This window comes from Cydia pomonella, chromosome 7 (genome assembly GCF_033807575.1).
Source record: "Cydia pomonella isolate Wapato2018A chromosome 7, ilCydPomo1, whole genome shotgun sequence".
NCBI lineage: Eukaryota > Metazoa > Arthropoda > Insecta > Lepidoptera > Tortricidae > Cydia > Cydia pomonella.
Window position 1 is genome coordinate 8,175,176 of NC_084709.1, and position 16,970 is coordinate 8,192,145.

The 16,970-nt window shown below is 37.0% G+C and overlaps 1 protein-coding gene across 3 annotated transcripts in view; it reads right to left on the reverse strand.

Moving 5' to 3' along the window:
- LOC133519739 (kelch-like ECH-associated protein 1B) overlaps positions 1–16,970 on the reverse strand; it is a 41,658-nt gene that overhangs the window by 7,256 nt on the left and 17,432 nt on the right. For all 3 annotated transcript variants that reach the window (XR_009799664.1, XM_061853803.1, XM_061853802.1), the window contains exons 4-10: positions 15,725–15,889; positions 11,061–11,210; positions 10,451–10,567; positions 9,406–9,567; positions 2,664–2,855; positions 1,149–1,280; positions 88–167 (exon numbers count right to left, since the gene is read on the reverse strand). Coding sequence is in view for 2 of the 3 variants with exons in the window: in XM_061853803.1 (XP_061709787.1) it covers positions 88–167; positions 1,149–1,280; positions 2,664–2,855; positions 9,406–9,567; positions 10,451–10,567; positions 11,061–11,210; positions 15,725–15,889 (998 nt within the window). In the remaining variant the exon portion in view is untranslated. The remainder of the gene's footprint in view (positions 1–87; positions 168–1,148; positions 1,281–2,663; positions 2,856–9,405; positions 9,568–10,450; positions 10,568–11,060; positions 11,211–15,724; positions 15,890–16,970) is intronic.

The window sequence follows — 16,970 nt, forward strand, 5'->3', positions numbered from 1 at the left end:
GCCTGCGCAGCCAGTATAGCCGACCTTTTAAATTGTTATCAATATATTATTTTTTAAAGTAACGTTTTATTCATAAGTGCGACTTACCATTCTACAGACTTGTGATATTCTGAGCCCGCCGATCCTCCGACCGCGTACAATAGTCCGTCCATTACCGCTACTCCCACCTAAAAGGAATTAAGATAAAAATATTAAAGTTTGCTATGGAACGACCTTTTTAACCTTATCCATGCTGACTCAGGAATGTTTGTTCTTACTCAATGAGCAGAGAAAAAATTAACATGCTTGAAATACGACATGTGGTCGCTAAATCGTATATTTCTTTGTTTTCTCATCTATGACTACAATCGTCAAGATTTTATAAAAATATGTCTTTTATTCACACCCACTTCGTTGGGCGAAAACCGCTGCCGTTAGTTTCGAGTGGTGGTCAAACTTTCATGGGGCTCAGAAAGTTTAAGAAATTTGCATTTTGATTTGAAACTGTTAACAATTAATTAACAAATGAACTACGCGGGTAGTCTAGCTGGCTCCTTTTCTTATGCATCTATTATTTTACTTTATGCGACTGGACCCCATAAAATATGATTACGACGGGACGGATGAAATCCTTTCGCGGGCTGGAGGTTTCCCGCGGGCAGTACTTTGCCCACTACTGGCTTCGATTGACTCTACAACAGTTGACTGACCATTTTTAAACCTTATTACAACGATATTAGATCTAAAGTGAAGATTAATAGAAATTGCAAATAATATACACAAATATGACAGATTTTGTAAGCATTTCACATATAACCTAACAATTTTACGAAGGTTGTTTTTCTGAAATAATAATTATTCACACATATTTTAAGTAATTTTTTTATAGTTACAACATTTAAGAATATAGGTAACCTGTTGATCATGGTTGTCCTTAAAAAGTGCGAGATTACGAAGTAACGAAAGTCAAATGGTTTGTTTACATTATATAAGTACTTGTATTCTCTATTGAACTTCACTTTACTAGTTCAGTAGGGCTAAGATGGTCGGCTCTTTATCATTTGTCACCATGCCTGTCACGTTCTAACAAGTATGTAAGCGCAAAAGTGACGGGTATAGTGACAGGTGATAAAAATGGAACCATGCTGCCACTGCTGCAGTGTATTTACCCTGTGCCGGGGCGTGGACATGGGGCTGCAGGGCCGCCAGTGCTCGTTGGCGGGGTTGTACACGTCCACCCAGTCGCTGTCGTACGACGACCCTGGCGACGTGTTCCGACCGCCTACCGCGTAGAACAGCCCCTGAAGCAACATTGTGTTATTACAAAATCATCCAATCAGCTGTAACACGCATAGTCCAATTTTAAAATGCATAATGAACATTACGCCTGCGATGTAGAAATTATTGTAAAAGCAACTTTAAGTAGTACTATGCAAACGTGACTTTAGAAAACGAGTATGACTTACGTTCTGACAAGATAGAGAGAGGTTATTATTGTGGTATAGTTTACAAAAAAATAACGCCGTTAAAATATGTAGCAGTTGCCGTCTGCTCACTCCATTTACTCTCTAGTTTCGTTCCGTAAAAAAGTTAAACTCTCCCTCATCGATCTTGCTGGACTTGGAACTTATTGAAATTAATGAACATATAAAATTGCAATTTAAAATGTAATACTGAATACTGTATGTCTATTAGTTACCCATTATATACCTATAAGGTTTTACACAAAGAGCAATTAATAGTGAGTCAGCAATCAGATACACTTGGGACTTTTGCCTTAAAAATGTGACTCGTCACATTTTTTATGAGGTCAAAGTCCGAGATTGGCGCTTTGGCCTAAGAAAACTTTGATCAGCCTGCTTTGGTGGCAGCCTGGCTGTTGTTGTTCCCTTTTATTTTGAGCAATAAGTGTGTCCAAGCTCCGGATATATAAAACGGCCATAAATCCAGTCCTTATATACGGATGCAAAGCCTGGACACTAACACAAAAGGAAGAACGCGCACTTCTGGTAGCTGAGCGGAAGATCTATCTCTACCGAAAAATTTTAGAAATGGAGAGGATAGAACCTGGAGACTCCGAAAAATCAAGGAGATTGAGGATCAGGATCATCAACGAAAGCCGCTAGACTCCAATGGCTTGGACATGTAGTCCGAATGAGTGAAGGGTGAAGATCGTGCAGTCTGGAGGGCGTACTCTGGAGTACCAAATGGCTGAAGATCGTCTAGACGTTCTAGGTACCGCTGGAGACGAGGTGCAAAAAGACCTTAGCGAACTCGGCGCCATCATCGGTGTCGGAGGAAAAGATCCACTACGGGTCGCTGCGCCACAGCAATAAGTAAGTATGGTAAAACAGAGAGTTGAGCGTGCCTTCGTGGCTAAACATATGTTATCGAAGAATTCTCTCACTCAACTGCCAGGGTTCAACATTAACGACTAAAAACGACCTTAGAGTTTCGTTAAAAATTACATTTTGATTCTTTTTGTTGTCACCCGATGGTGGTGATGGTGTTGGCCGATAACGAGTAGGTGAGACAAATTGCCAGTCTCAGATGTATTCTCTTGAGGAAACGCGCACCAAGCCCAGAGCACAACGGTACCATTGGTGAGACAGCGATTCTGTCAACCGTCTCCTAGTTAAATGCCTCGAAATCCTCGATTTAGTATGAGTGTCAGTTGTTGTTACCTTTAGAAAGGCCGCGCCGAGCCCAGAGCGCGGCACCGTTAGCCGCGGCAGTGTCGTCCAGCAACCATCGTCCAGATTGAATGCCTCGAAAACGTCGATGGAGTGCCGGTAGTAACCCCCTGCGACGTAGATGATGCGCGGTGTGTTCGGCCGCCGTTCCTTTACCACTGGCTTCTTGTGTAATGTCAGATCCTGAAAATATATTTTATAACTGAAAAAAGTCTGCACAGCTTATACTTATATAGGCAGCTCCTGTATACTTTACCAAAAAGGAATAATGTCCTTGCACAATATAATACATAAAGTACAAATGGCGGACGTAATGCCTAAAGGCATTCTCTACCAACTATTAAGGCAAACAGAAACAGTAGTAGGTGCAGGCAAAGGCTAATGTAACAGTACTAGTATTTCTGTAATACGGTTTATAGAAAAATAGGTAGAAAAACAACAGAAGGGATATCTCTTCAGGTAACTGTTGAGTGGAAAACTAATTAGATGGACAAACTTACAGAATGTAGGTACAATCATATTTAAAAAATAACCTAATCTTAATTACTTATTTGTGGATGAGATGGTATACTTATAGTATAGTATATTATGTAATTAATGTATATATGTATTTATAATGATAATTTATGTAGTTTATAAAAGTATTATATATATTACCTATTAGTTTGTATACTGGCTTAGTAATATTAGATTTAGTATTTAATTTTGGATTTTTTTTTTCACACTGCACCCACCTTAGCAAATTTCTGTTTGGCCCAGTGGTTGACTGGTAGAGAATGCCTCAAGGCATTAAGTCCGCCTATTGTACGTTATACTTGTACAATAAAGTTTAAATAATAAGTACCTGGGCGACCGAGCTTAGCTCGGTTATAACTATTTATTGTAATATCGTGGTGTATAGGTGATAATCTCCATTTTTTACAAAATTAAACTTGTCTAAAACAATAAAAATTAAAAAAATTATATAAACTTGAACATATAAAAAATAAACAAAAGTTAGTCACTGGGCGAGATTCGAACCCGTAACACTCGTTTAGCAGTCCGCGTCTTAACCCGCTGGACCAGACGGACAGTGGCCGGCGACACGAAATTAGAGACCATATTCTGCGTCGAAAGAAAAACGCACAAAAACTCGAAAACACGCGTTTTCCCAAACATAAGACTAATCTAGATCGATTGTATACCCCCAAAAACCCCCATATACCAAATTTCAGCGAAATCGTTCGAGCCGTTTTCGAGATCCCGGAAATATATATATATACAAGAATTGCTCGTTTAAAGGTATAAGATATTATACTTAAGTATACATACCTTAAGGTAACTATATAAATAACATTATACTTTGTACATATACTTACATATTTTACTTAGTTATGTTTATTTTGTATAAATTTGTTTTTGTACAATAAAGTGACATACATACATACATATAGACTAGCGTATTTACGTAAATATAGTAGGTTTTTATGGTAGCCAAGAAACAGACGCTCCGTTTATGCATTTACTGGTCTATACCTACCTAACGAAAGGACTTGACTGTCATTAAGGCAGTTTTCCATCAAATAAATAAGTTAGATAAAGCTGAACCTACACTATTTCACTAATTCAAATCTAAGGCAATATAATTATGAACATAAACGTTTGATAGGTATTAAGTATACCTACACGTCCGTAACAGCTTTGCAAAGGCTTCGATAAACAAATTGCCTTAGGTAAACTTACCTAAATACAGTGTTTCAATGATTAATATCATTACCTACCTTTACTTCTAAAACGATATCACTAACTTCATTGGCTGCCATAGTTTTTGACTTGATACTAATTGAAGAATTAACAATTTATAATCGAAGTAAAGATTCAATTTTAATTTTGATTTATCGTAAACGTTTAAGTTAAATACGTTTATTTTTGTTTAGTTACACATGTTCACATAAATCTATTCTGACCTATGTTATTTCAGTGAAACGAGTATTAGAGAACTACGTTCATACGTGAAACACTACATCCCGTAAAATGGTTTCACTGTCCAAGTAAATTTGTTGATGTCTAAACTAACAACAGAACCTTATCTAAATACAAACACCACCGCTGGCCGATAACTTGGTCGTAAATGTTAAACACTTGATACCTTTACACAGATCCAACACTTTTTGGCAACTGAGACACATAACCACCAAAAAATCTGCGCTAGAAAAAGTGCAGAGTCATGTTCAGTGATGTCAAAGTCCTCAATATCTATTTCGACACATTCTCATCAAGTTGGCACTATATCCTTAATTTTTTTAATAATCATGGTACTGTAAAGCAAACATGATTGATTACATTGGCGACACCCTGATATGGAAGAAACGAAACCCATAACTTTACAAGTTACCTAACCTCAAAGTTTTTTTTATTGAGGTTTATATTTGTAATTATATTGACGAATTTTCGATAGGAAAATAATAATGCCGATTCTTAAATATAATACAACGGGTCACTCACGGATTTTAAGAAGTCGATTAATAATTCCTATTCTTATTTAAATTTGACGATTCTCATATAGGCATTATTTGAACTTAAAAAAAATTGAAACAAGTAGCTCAGTTGGTAGAGCGGTGGGTTCATGTCGCGAGTTCTTATCTCTTTGGAGATTAGTAAATTAAAAAATCCGTTATTAAAAAATATTAACATTATAAAACGTAGCACATAAATTGAATAATGTAATGTTGTCATGTACAGTGTCTGTATGACAAAACTAAAACAATGGATAAAAGCATTACATAAACATACGCAAGTATGAGGTTTGAAACATAATCATTTAGATATCTAGATATATTTAGTCTATACTGATAATAAGACCTACAATTTTTCCTGAAAAAACTAAACTAGTGCCTGAAAATATAAACATCGATATGTTTACATGTTACCAAAGACAAATAAATCACTGAGATGTTTAAGTTACAACCAAATCGACATATGCATTTCCTCACGTATCGTATCTTAAAACAAAACCAAAGACTATTGCTTACAGTACCCTAACGTTGTATATAATAGTTAAGGGTCCCCAGCAAGTTCGGTTCTCCATACAAACATAGTTACGCACTCGTTTTTAAACGACTAGCTAGATTGCTTTGAAACTTTGTACTTACATTAGGATAATGTTAGTCTATGTAGCCTCAGATCAGATACCATAGTTATAATATAAAATACAGCGAATTTAAGATTAGTAAATTTGTGTTGGATGGTCGGTTTTTCGTAACTGTTTAAGTTTCATCAGCTTGTTAGCATAGACACGTAATTTTAGACAGCCCCACAAAAATATACCATCAAAACATAACTTGTAAAAAAACCAAGTCTCCCAACTCAGTTCTTCTACCGTAAAAAGTTATGAGATCCATGTAATACTCGTATCAACCAAGTCGGTTAATTTATTCAATCCCTACTTAAGGGAACTTCTGTCTTAAGTTATTACGTAATTTAATTAGCTAACCTAACAACATTTTATAGTGACCATATCAATACCAAAAATATTTTATGTTTTAAATAAATAGATTTACTTGGCAATCGCACTAAACAATATAATTTAATATAATATGTATTACTTGTGAGATACATTGTGTTTTCATGCGATGGCTAAGTCATTCTGTTTATTTAAAACAGAAAAATTTTAACACTCACTTGTCACTATAAGATATGGTTAGGTTAGCTAATTACGTAATAACTTAAGAAGAAAGTCTCTTCAGTAGGAACTGAATAAATTAACCTGCTGCTAGAGCTGCAAACTCCCCTACTACCCCTACTGCGCTAGTGCGATGGGAAAATTCGAATTTTCCCATCTCACATGCACAGTAGTGGGCACGGTATAAATATGGCCGACCATTCTAGACAGCACACCTGAGGAGCGCCACCGGAACCACCTTGTTCGGACGCACTTGCACAGCCCTTTTGCTACTCGTACGCGCTTTTCCTGAGTGAAACGTTCGTCGGAATGCGCCCGGTTCGCCGGAGAAGATAGCCTGCTGCCGACTGAAGCCTGTAACCGGTCGCCCAAACTGCGGAACCAGACCCAGGCCCCGCTAACACGGAATCCCCGGGAGACGAAACGTGAATTCACTACATCTTATAAAACTACTCCAAAACTAAAAACTACTGAACGGATTTTCATACGACTTTCATCTATCAATAGAGTGATTCCTTAGGAAGTTTTAGGTATATAACTTGTTAAAGTTTTGTGTAAATTGGTGGAAATATAACGACGTTGAAATCGACGAAATATAACGAAAATTAAGTATCTACCTCTGTGTTGCTCGTACATGCAAGAGTGATAGAGAAGCAGATAACGACATTTAGATTTTCGCGGCAGACCCCAGAGGGTCAGAAGTTAGACCATAATGTTAAATATTCCTCTTCATGAACTTTCTATTTTATTTTCCAATCTGAATACATTATTTATCCAGTGGCAAAAAAGGAACCCTTATAGTTTGGTTATGTCCGTCCGTCCGTCTGTCTGTATGCCACAGCCATTTATCTCTAAAACTATAAGGTACATTTGAATGAAATTTGGAACATAGGCGCATTTTGTGAGACGCTACTAAGGGTGCACTGCATATATGTAAAACTAAAAAAACAATGAATATTTACGTGTCATATGAGATCAATAAATTAAATCTTTGATACTTTTTTTAAAGAACTATTATCAAATGTTGATAATAAGTCTACAAAAAAAGTAAAGGTTTGTTCAAAAACTTTTTGATTAAGGAAATACTTATTAAAATAATCGCTTCTTCCAATTTTTATAACTTCCATAAGTTGAATCGAAAGAAATATTATTATCGAACCTGCTCACTAAATTTCACGCGAATCGGTTGAGAAATGTGACCTATATATGAGAGGAGAACAACCCGACACAGACAAAAAAAGAATTTATGCCCAAGCTGAAAACTATATTTTATTGGTGTCTAATACAAAATTAGAGTAGCCAGCCAGGTTCGTTATTTGAAAAATTTGTACTGGACGCAGCAAGAGCTCGTACAATCCTGTTTTTATAGGTGTCAAGCATCTAACACCACTCGGTCGCGCTCCCGTTCTGTGACTTTCTTTCAGTCGTAGGTTGTAGATTACAAAAGGAAATGCCTCATTGAACAAAACAAAATCAAACACAAGATAAACATACCAAACTAGTTATAAATTGCTATCTTGACGTCATAGGAATAAATGCGGTAGGATAGAGATAACATTATTGCTTGGTCATTTATCTGTTATTAAGTATACATATATATGTATTCCATCACTTGTAATCGATTATCTGTATCATCATTTATTTGCGTCTTTTATAGGCATAGTTTTTTTTTATTTATCAAGGACGAACATTATAAGATCTTATATTCTTATTTCCACCGAGAAACTTTATAAGTTTAATTAGTATTTCACCTCGTAATTCTAAGTGAACGAATGCACATGTGAACTTGCGAAGTCAAAGGTGTTATTTTAGAGGCGTATTTTCCGTTTAGTGTTCAAATGGATACAGGAGATAATAAACGCAAATTATCCATTCTGTCTATTAACCAATTTCAAAAAAGAAGTTACTTATTTGCGATCTTTGGTTTTTGGCGTTCTGTACTTCAATAGTCTAACTGTCCATCCCTCCGTCTGTCACAACCCTATAATTTCGATAAATTCCAAAAAATAGCCCTTTTTACCATTACAAACAACACAGTAACAACGAAGCAACAATACAGGAAAACCTACAATAAGGTCAAGCGTGAGTCGATCTTATGAAAGAAATATATACTTACAAGGAAAGGTACCCAACCGTCCGGTTCCGATTTGATTTATATTTATATACATGTTATAGAGTACTCTAAAATAACGGACACGTATTTTTTTTTAGTTGCCCAAACTCAACCTATTGGGAAAAATTGTCCTCCAAAGTACTAAAAAGTTACTAAAATCTTCTAACTCCTATAGAAAGTGATGCTCAAGCAACTTGCTAGTTAATGGTTTGTTTGAGAATATGTTTGAGGACAGGAAAAAATTATGTACACGTGTTTTGTTATATCTGCTTAAACTCAAGTTTTCCTAAAAAAAACAACCGTCTTTATGTGTAACTTTAGCGATAAGATATTATAAAACTTCGAATGTCGATTTTTTTAGGAAAAAATGAGTTTTAGCAGATATAACAAAACACGTGCTCATTATTTTTTGCTGCTTTCAAACATATACTCAAATCAGCCATTAACTAGCAAGTTGCTTGAGCATCACTTTCTATAGGAGTTAGAAGATTTAGTAATTTTTTAGTACTTTGGAGGACAATTTCTCCCAATTGGTTGAGTTTGGGCAGCTAAAAAAAAATACGTGTCCGTTATTTTAGACTACTTTATAACATATATAAATATAAATCAAATCGGAACCGGACAGTTGGGTACCTTTCCTTGTTAGTATAAAAATGTGTGAGGTATTTGGGGCGCTAACCGACAGGTACACTTGGCTGGTTTTTATCTGATTCCTATATTTTAATAGGTTCTCAATTCGGTTGTATGTTTTTTAATGCTTGCTACCTCAGAACTTCATCATTCCTGGACCGATTAGTTATTTAAAATATTTAAACATGCACATTTTAAGGGATTTCTATTGCCCTCAGCTACGAGTTCTTAACTTCTAAATAAGAGGTGGGAAAAAATACCTTAAACACACAAAAATATGGTTTCTGCGGCATCTACGTCAAGTTTCCCACCTTTATTCCCATTATTACCTGAAATATCTTCGCAAGGTACTCCCGACAGGCGGGCACTTTCTGCAGTACAGAACACGAGCTCATCTGCTCCTTGAGGAAGCTAGGTGTGAGGTACTGGCAGCGCACGGCCTGGAGGATGTGCTCCATGCGCGGGTGTCGCCGGTCTTCGTCATATATCACCTGGAACGTAAGGCATCACCTTACAGATCGGACATTTTCCGAAGAACTTAATTTGAGCTTGCACTAAGTAGGTAGGAGGGTTTTAATTGAATACAAGGTTGTTACGTAAAACTTGGCGGGGGCAGCTTTGTTGGAGTCGATATTCAGAACAAAATAAAGATGGTTCTTTGAAGGCAATGAGCAGTTAGATTTTCCATCTTGCCGGCATCCAGAACTTGCCGAAAATTTTACAACACATATAACTTATATATGTCGGCGGCAGATCATAAGATCAGGCAGATCGTAATGTTTTGGTGGTAGTCACATTTAACCAGTAGTTACGTAGGATAGGTTCGCTAGGTTGCTTCAGAAGCCCGAAGGACAAACTGTCTATAAATAGGATAGGAGCCCCGAGTCGACGGAGCTCGCTACTCCGTCGATTCGGGGAACAAGACAAAAAAAATCACGATATGCATAGGAATTTCACGGTCTTCACGATCTTACAATATAGAAAGTCCCAATTGTTTAAACAGAAACTTTGGATTCGTTTGCTAAAAGGTATCAAAAAGATATTGATAGTATTAGACGTCTAAAGTATAAGGCAAATTCGTGCTTTGTATCTCCAAATTTGACAGCTAATGTAGATGTCGATGTACAGCACCGTGCAATTTGCTGTGCAGTAACTTTGGTTTTCAAAAATTGACATTTGACAATTCTTTCACCACAAAATATCGCTGTATTGCACTACTTATCGAAATCGGCTGTCATGTCGGATGCTCGATTTTTTTGTTAGATTTAACATCTCTTCTAATATAAATACTAACTATTTGCTTGTATTATTTTGATGTTATGTTTTCTCCTCATGTCTATTTGTCTTACTTGTTTGTGGTTTAAGCTAACTCACCCAACTGAGCACGGCATTGTAGACCTCGCACTCTTCTCGCACGTTTAGCTCGTCTTTCCGCACAAGGGCTATCAGCTCTGACGGCGTCAGTTGAAGGAATTCCTCCTCTTGGCAGACCTGATAGAATTAAAGGTAAGTTAATTAAACTCGTTGGCTTGCCAACTATTGTCGACTACCACATATTTTTATTTATAGGATTTTTCACCATCGTTGAGGGGTTGTGATTATGTCGATTAGATTAGATTCAAGGTATACCGCACAACATTGGAAACTCTACTCCACTAGTAAAATACACCCACCACTGTGTCAGCGGAGATCAGCCCGCCGCCCCCGTTTTTTTTTCAGATAAGAAATTTTATAACCTCAAGAGTGGTGGTAACTTTTTCCTTCAAAATTAAATCTGAGTAACTATACTCTGAATTATTGTGTTGTTTAAATATTACTGCACCGCAATATTAGATATCCTAGGAACCCTAGCATTTCGGAATAAAAAGTTAATTACCACTACTTTTGAGGTTAAAAAATTAGGAAAGGATATTAAGTAATATCACTACTTGTAGGTAATTAGTGGTGACCCAGGATTCTATTTAATAACAATGAAAGTAGGTACCTCCGTGAAATGCCTCTCAATGAACTGGTTTGCCTTCTGCTTAAGGTCGGTGCAGCAGTGCTGCTCCGCGAAGTTGGCGATGCCGATGGCGTTAGACGGGCCCAGCTGCCGCTCCAGGAACGCGCAGCACGCCTCGATCACGTTCGATATCTGTCGAGCGCTAATCTCATGTTCATAACCAATAATGTGTATAGTTATAAGAACACTTAATATCTATATCTATGCGGTCAAATTCGTTTGCAGGAAATTCCGTAGGTATACGAGCGGTCGAGCGCGTTTCTCAGACAACGGTCTATGGTCAACCTCGATAAGCAACGATTAAATTTAAAATGTGGAATTTCCCGCAGACGGATTTGGCGGCATTGACCTTAGGTACCTATGTAAACTGCATCTGAATTGTAAAAACTAATGTTGTACCCAAGTAATAAAAAAATAAACAGTTTTTTTTTTCACTTTATGATGGTTTATAAAAAAAAACATTTATATCAGACAACAAAAAAACAAATACTAAAACTATAACCTAAGCCTATACTTATAAGATAAATGGCCTCTTTGGCCCCCTCCCTCCCTGCCCGGCTCTTCGATTAGGTTGTACATGCAGATCAGTGAACCGGGCAAGGACGGTAGAGTCCAGCCTATCTGCTATCATCTTTAGGATCCCGTTTCCGCTCGCCCACATTCGCCGTAGAATGGACACTGACTTTTTCCGCATTATTGCATAAAAATCATCAACCGCTGCGTCAGCGAACATTCCCGAAGCACTACAAAAGCGGGGGAGCCGAAACAGGGCCCTAAAGACCAGGGGCGGCGCCTCCATACAACTCGATTCCCACCGGCTTGCCTAAAATGTATTGCTACATATACCAAACTTATAAATCATCATTAAAATTAAAAATATATCCACATTGAAAACACTACGTATTTACATTACCTTGGAATTGATAACACGATTTACTAAAGCTTCACGAGCGGGCGCGCAAAGTCAAGCTAGTTAAGCCTAAACTTGACTATTCATTCATAAGACACTACACGGATACGAAAACTCACACACACACTCATAAAGTTTGCTATAGAGAGTCCGCGCGAATGAGCTTCAAAGCAACTCGGTCTTGTATCGAGTTATTCATTTGAATAAAAACCTTAAACGTAATAATTAAGGTTTATATTGGAAAAATGCACACACACATTCATAAAGTTCACGCGAGTACTGAGGGGCCTACCGCGAACCCCGAAGTACGCAAATTGCGGGCAACTTTCTCTTTTACTCCAATCATGGTGTAACTAGAGTGACATAGAAAGGTGCTCGCAATATTTGCAAACCAAGGCGTTCGCGGTAGGCCCCGTAGTACACGGCCGCAACAACGTCCGTTATATTAACATGCTGCTTTATTTGAATTTAAACTTTAAATACAAACAGGTAAGATTTATATTAGAGTGTAATGTTTCACAATTTTGAATCGAGTGGCGTTTGCCGCACGTATGCCTAATATTGCCATACAAAAACATTGAATTGAATAAACGGGTAAAATTTTATTGTATTTTGCTATAATTAATACCAAGGTTTGTAAAAACCTTTAAAAAAAGATACATTTTATTACATAATCCAAGAAACTTATGTAGTCTCAATTTTTGTAATTTGATAACGAACGTTTCTTCAAAGAAAGTTCTGTTTGAAGGTTTGTAGTAATAGGTTTTAGAATTCGTGGGTGAAAATGGAATAATGTTATGACAACACTCCCGTCTCGGTTGTTCCCAAGGCTTGTGTTTTTATGTGATTTTAGTTAGTTTTGTGCATTTTATATATTATTATGTTACTAAACCAAAACCAGTGAAATTTTGTGCGTATAAGTGTTGGATATTGTTCGTAGCGCAGGTGTTTTCAAGGGACTGACCTTGTTTTTAGGAAAAGGTACTTTCTTTTATTTTACTTATGGCCGCGTTGCGTTAGTCCACTTCGATTGTTGTGTAGTAGATTATTTATTAAATGACTCATTTCGCTCTTGGCTAACAGAGGAGTTTATGAATATTTGATTCCATATTCGAAGGAATTCAAGGCTATAGTGAGCCCCCGCGACGTCGTCGCCGATTAAACACAGAAATGGACTTAAAAACTCAGTATAAACTACTATATCAAAAAATTATTGATAACGTTTTAATTCAAATAGATTTCCGATATCGATCATTGAATAAACTCACTTTCTTGGATTTATTAAACAAACACAAATACACCCAATATTGCAGATTATTCCCCGATGAAAAAATATCCGATTTAATGAACGAGTTTCCAAATGTTTTCAATTTCACGGCCTTAAAAAATGAATTAAATGTTATGTACACCTCGCCAAGTCTAAATACATTAGACGCGTACGAACTTTATTTGTACCTCCACAATTCATCCTTGAGGGACATATTCTCGCAACTTTTAACTTTGTGTCACATTTTTTTGACTCTTCCCGTATCGGTTGTATCCGCGGAAAGATCGTTTTCGGCCTTGAAGCGCATTCATACCTACACGCGAAATTGTCAAAAAGAAGAAAGATTGTCAAATTTGGCCATAATTTCAATAGAAAAACATTTACTGCTAAAAATTCAAAAACGTCACGAATTTTACGATAGTGTTTTGGCTCATTTTGTTAAAAAAGACCGCAGAATTATGTTACAATACAAATAGACTGTTATTTAAAGCCTAAATCAGAAATTATCATTTAAAAAAATCAATCGCCTTTCAACCTATTTTCAGTTTAGGTAAATGCATGTTTTTTTTAATAAATATTTAGCGTTAGCAAGAGGTGTTGAGACTGTTAAGTCTACGGCTCGAACACACGGACGCGGATCCGCGCGCCGTGGCGTGGCGTTGTGCAAACGAGACATCGCTATGTAATGACCATAGCGCTGTCTCGCTCGCAAAGCTTTACGGCAGGTTGCTGGTTTCGGTTTAATAATGTGCAAGATAGTTTTTAATTGGTGTTTTTTAGCTGGTGATTTAAGCTTTGCTTTACTGATTTGGTCATTTCTTATTTCATTAAAACGTGTAATCCTTGTGTTTTTTAAATAACGCGTGGAACGTGCAGGGATTAACAAAACCTAAAAGTAGTTTTGATGATATTTGCAGGTTTAGTAAACGCACGTTTTTCTAAATAGGTGTTTAGGGTTTGAAAGACGTGTTGAGTCTATGAGGGCAGGTTTCGGTTTAATAATTCAATAATAGGTTTTAATTGACGTGTTTTAACTTGGTGATTTTGTTTCACTAATATGGTCATATTTTAATTAATTTACATGTGTAATGTTTGTATTTTTTAACCAACGTGTGTGCTGCTTAATTCACCGTTTTTTTTTTAAATAAGCAAGTTGCGTTTGCAAGAGGTGTTGTCTATTAGAGCAGGTCGTTGGTTTCGGTTTAATGATGTGCATGATAGCTTTTTAAGTAATGATTTTTACTCGGTATTTTAAGTTTCACTGGTTTGGTGTTTTTTTATTTAATTAACATTTGTAATGCTTGTGTTTTTTTTAAACTAACGTGTGTTACGTGCTGGGATGTGAATGCTGTTCAAAAGGCTTTTTTCATACTCGATATACACTGTTTACGTGAAGTCAGTGATGACTAGTATGGCAAAGGTGGTTTATGCACTAACTGCAAAAGGTCGCGCCCAAGGACACACATAGCGCACGCTTCACTTTTATCACGGAAAAATAAGTACATAATGTCAAGGTAAGTGTTTTTTTTTTGGTCCGAGTTGCCTAGCCAAAATTTCCACGCGCCGCTCCTGCTAAAGACATTATTATATTGCACTTTCAATGCATTATACGCTCTCTGACTAAAGTGTACCCCTAATCCACACTACACTAATATACTTTAACCTAAAAATTTCATAAAATGGGTTTTATTGCACAAGATTGTGAGTATTAAAATAATAATAAAAAAATTAAAAGATCAAGCTTCGTAAATGAATATTATATTTACTATATGATCACTTTATATACCTACCTATCTTTTACCACTTTGATGGAATACTATTCATAGCAACAAACATGTGATAATTAGGAAAAAAATCCTCCTATAAGTTTATTTCATCCAAGCCCAAGGTCTATAAAATTGACAGATATTATACGTGTAGCGTAAATTGTGCCATTGTTACTCCGAAATCGAAATTAAATTATTACTAAAAATTTATATGTTGTGGTAGGTAACAATAACCGGCTAACCGCTGAACCGATTTCGATGAAATCTACGTTTGATTTAGTTGAAAATGATACCAAACTTGACTTAGAACCTACACTTAAACAATTATTAAACTCAGAGGTCACGGACGCTGAAACGTGCATCAAAAATCTGGGTGGCTCCACTTCATAAATACATCTTAAAGAAATCTTTTGTTTAGAGAACGCCGTATATGACCTATTTTTGGTTCGTTCAAGTACGGCCATAACGAAATACAACTGAAAATAAATGAAAATTAGACATATTTTCGTGATTCTCTTCCCTATCCAGACAACTTAAACCTTTTAAGGTTTTGGTTGGACTCTGCCCTTGCAAATGTAGTCTACTCGTAGTTTCCGTGTTAATTTTCTCATGGTATTCGTCCTTGGTTACAACGTGTAATAAATCAATATAAAAACTACAATTCTGCCTCAGCCCCCTCTTCGAGTGTTGCTGTTAAAAGTACCTGGAACATGGTCGCGGCAGGCAGCAGCTGGCACACGGTGACCTCCGTGATGCGCACCTTGCCCGTGTACATGAAGTACACGAGCCACGCCATGGCCGAGGGGCACACGCCTTGCAACCGCACGCGTGACATCTCGCACTCTTTCAGACCGCTTGTGAACATCGCCTGTCAATAAAGAAGAAATAATAACACATATAAATTGAATTCAGGTGAAATTAGACCTTAGGATTTTGCCGCTCTAGGCTAGCCTAGAGCGACAAATTCCTAAGGTCTATTTTTCGAATATAAATTGAGCAACTTGAGCATATAGGTACTAGGTATAAGGCCAAGGACGCGACCCGGGAGCACTCTTTTCCCAGTGTCGTTTTTAAAAGGTACCGGGTTTCGCTCTATATAGGTTTATTACGTTAAGAGACATAGGAGTATACTATGATATGCCTTCCGTACTAGTGAAATAACTATATACTCTACTCACGAAACGCCCCTAATAAAACGGCAAATGATCCTGACGTCTCGGTCACCGAGAAGCCGTCTCAAAGCACGGAAAATAAGAAAATTGCAACTTTAACGGTGAAATATTGCGTATACAGTTGCTTCTTAATAGTGTTAATGTTCTTTTTGTACACCCAAGAGAACGCCCAACAGGACAACAAATTTTCTCGACAATTTTGGTTACATTTTATAGAGCTTCTAGGACTCGCTGACCTATCTGATACCAAATTTTGATAAGTTATTACGAAAATGACTGTTTATCTTACTTTGACAGTGAAGAAACTAGACCCAACTAGTCAATTAATCTAATTAAATTGTTGCTGGTTGTTAATTTAGTAGTTAACAATGTACTTATTAGCGTGGTATTTGTAATCGCGGTTGTAATCACACAGCTTATTTCCTTAACCGCTGGTCTTGAAATTCCAACAATGGTGACAGTTATCAATCTAAAAAATGGTTGTGACATATAGGCAGACAGACGAACACAGGTGTACTGAAGTACAAAGGCCTATCATCATTCGCTTGCCCTTATCCCATTCATTTGGGGTCGGCGCAGCATGTCTTTTCCTTCCATATCTTTCTGTCACCCGTCATCTCATCGTTCACTCGCGTTCGTTTCATGTCATCTCTCACACAATCCATCCACGGTTTCCTAGGTTTTCCTCTGCCGTTCCATCCCTCCACATTCATTCGTAATACATTTCTCGTCACATGACTTTCATCCATCCGCATCACATGCCCATACCACGATTCG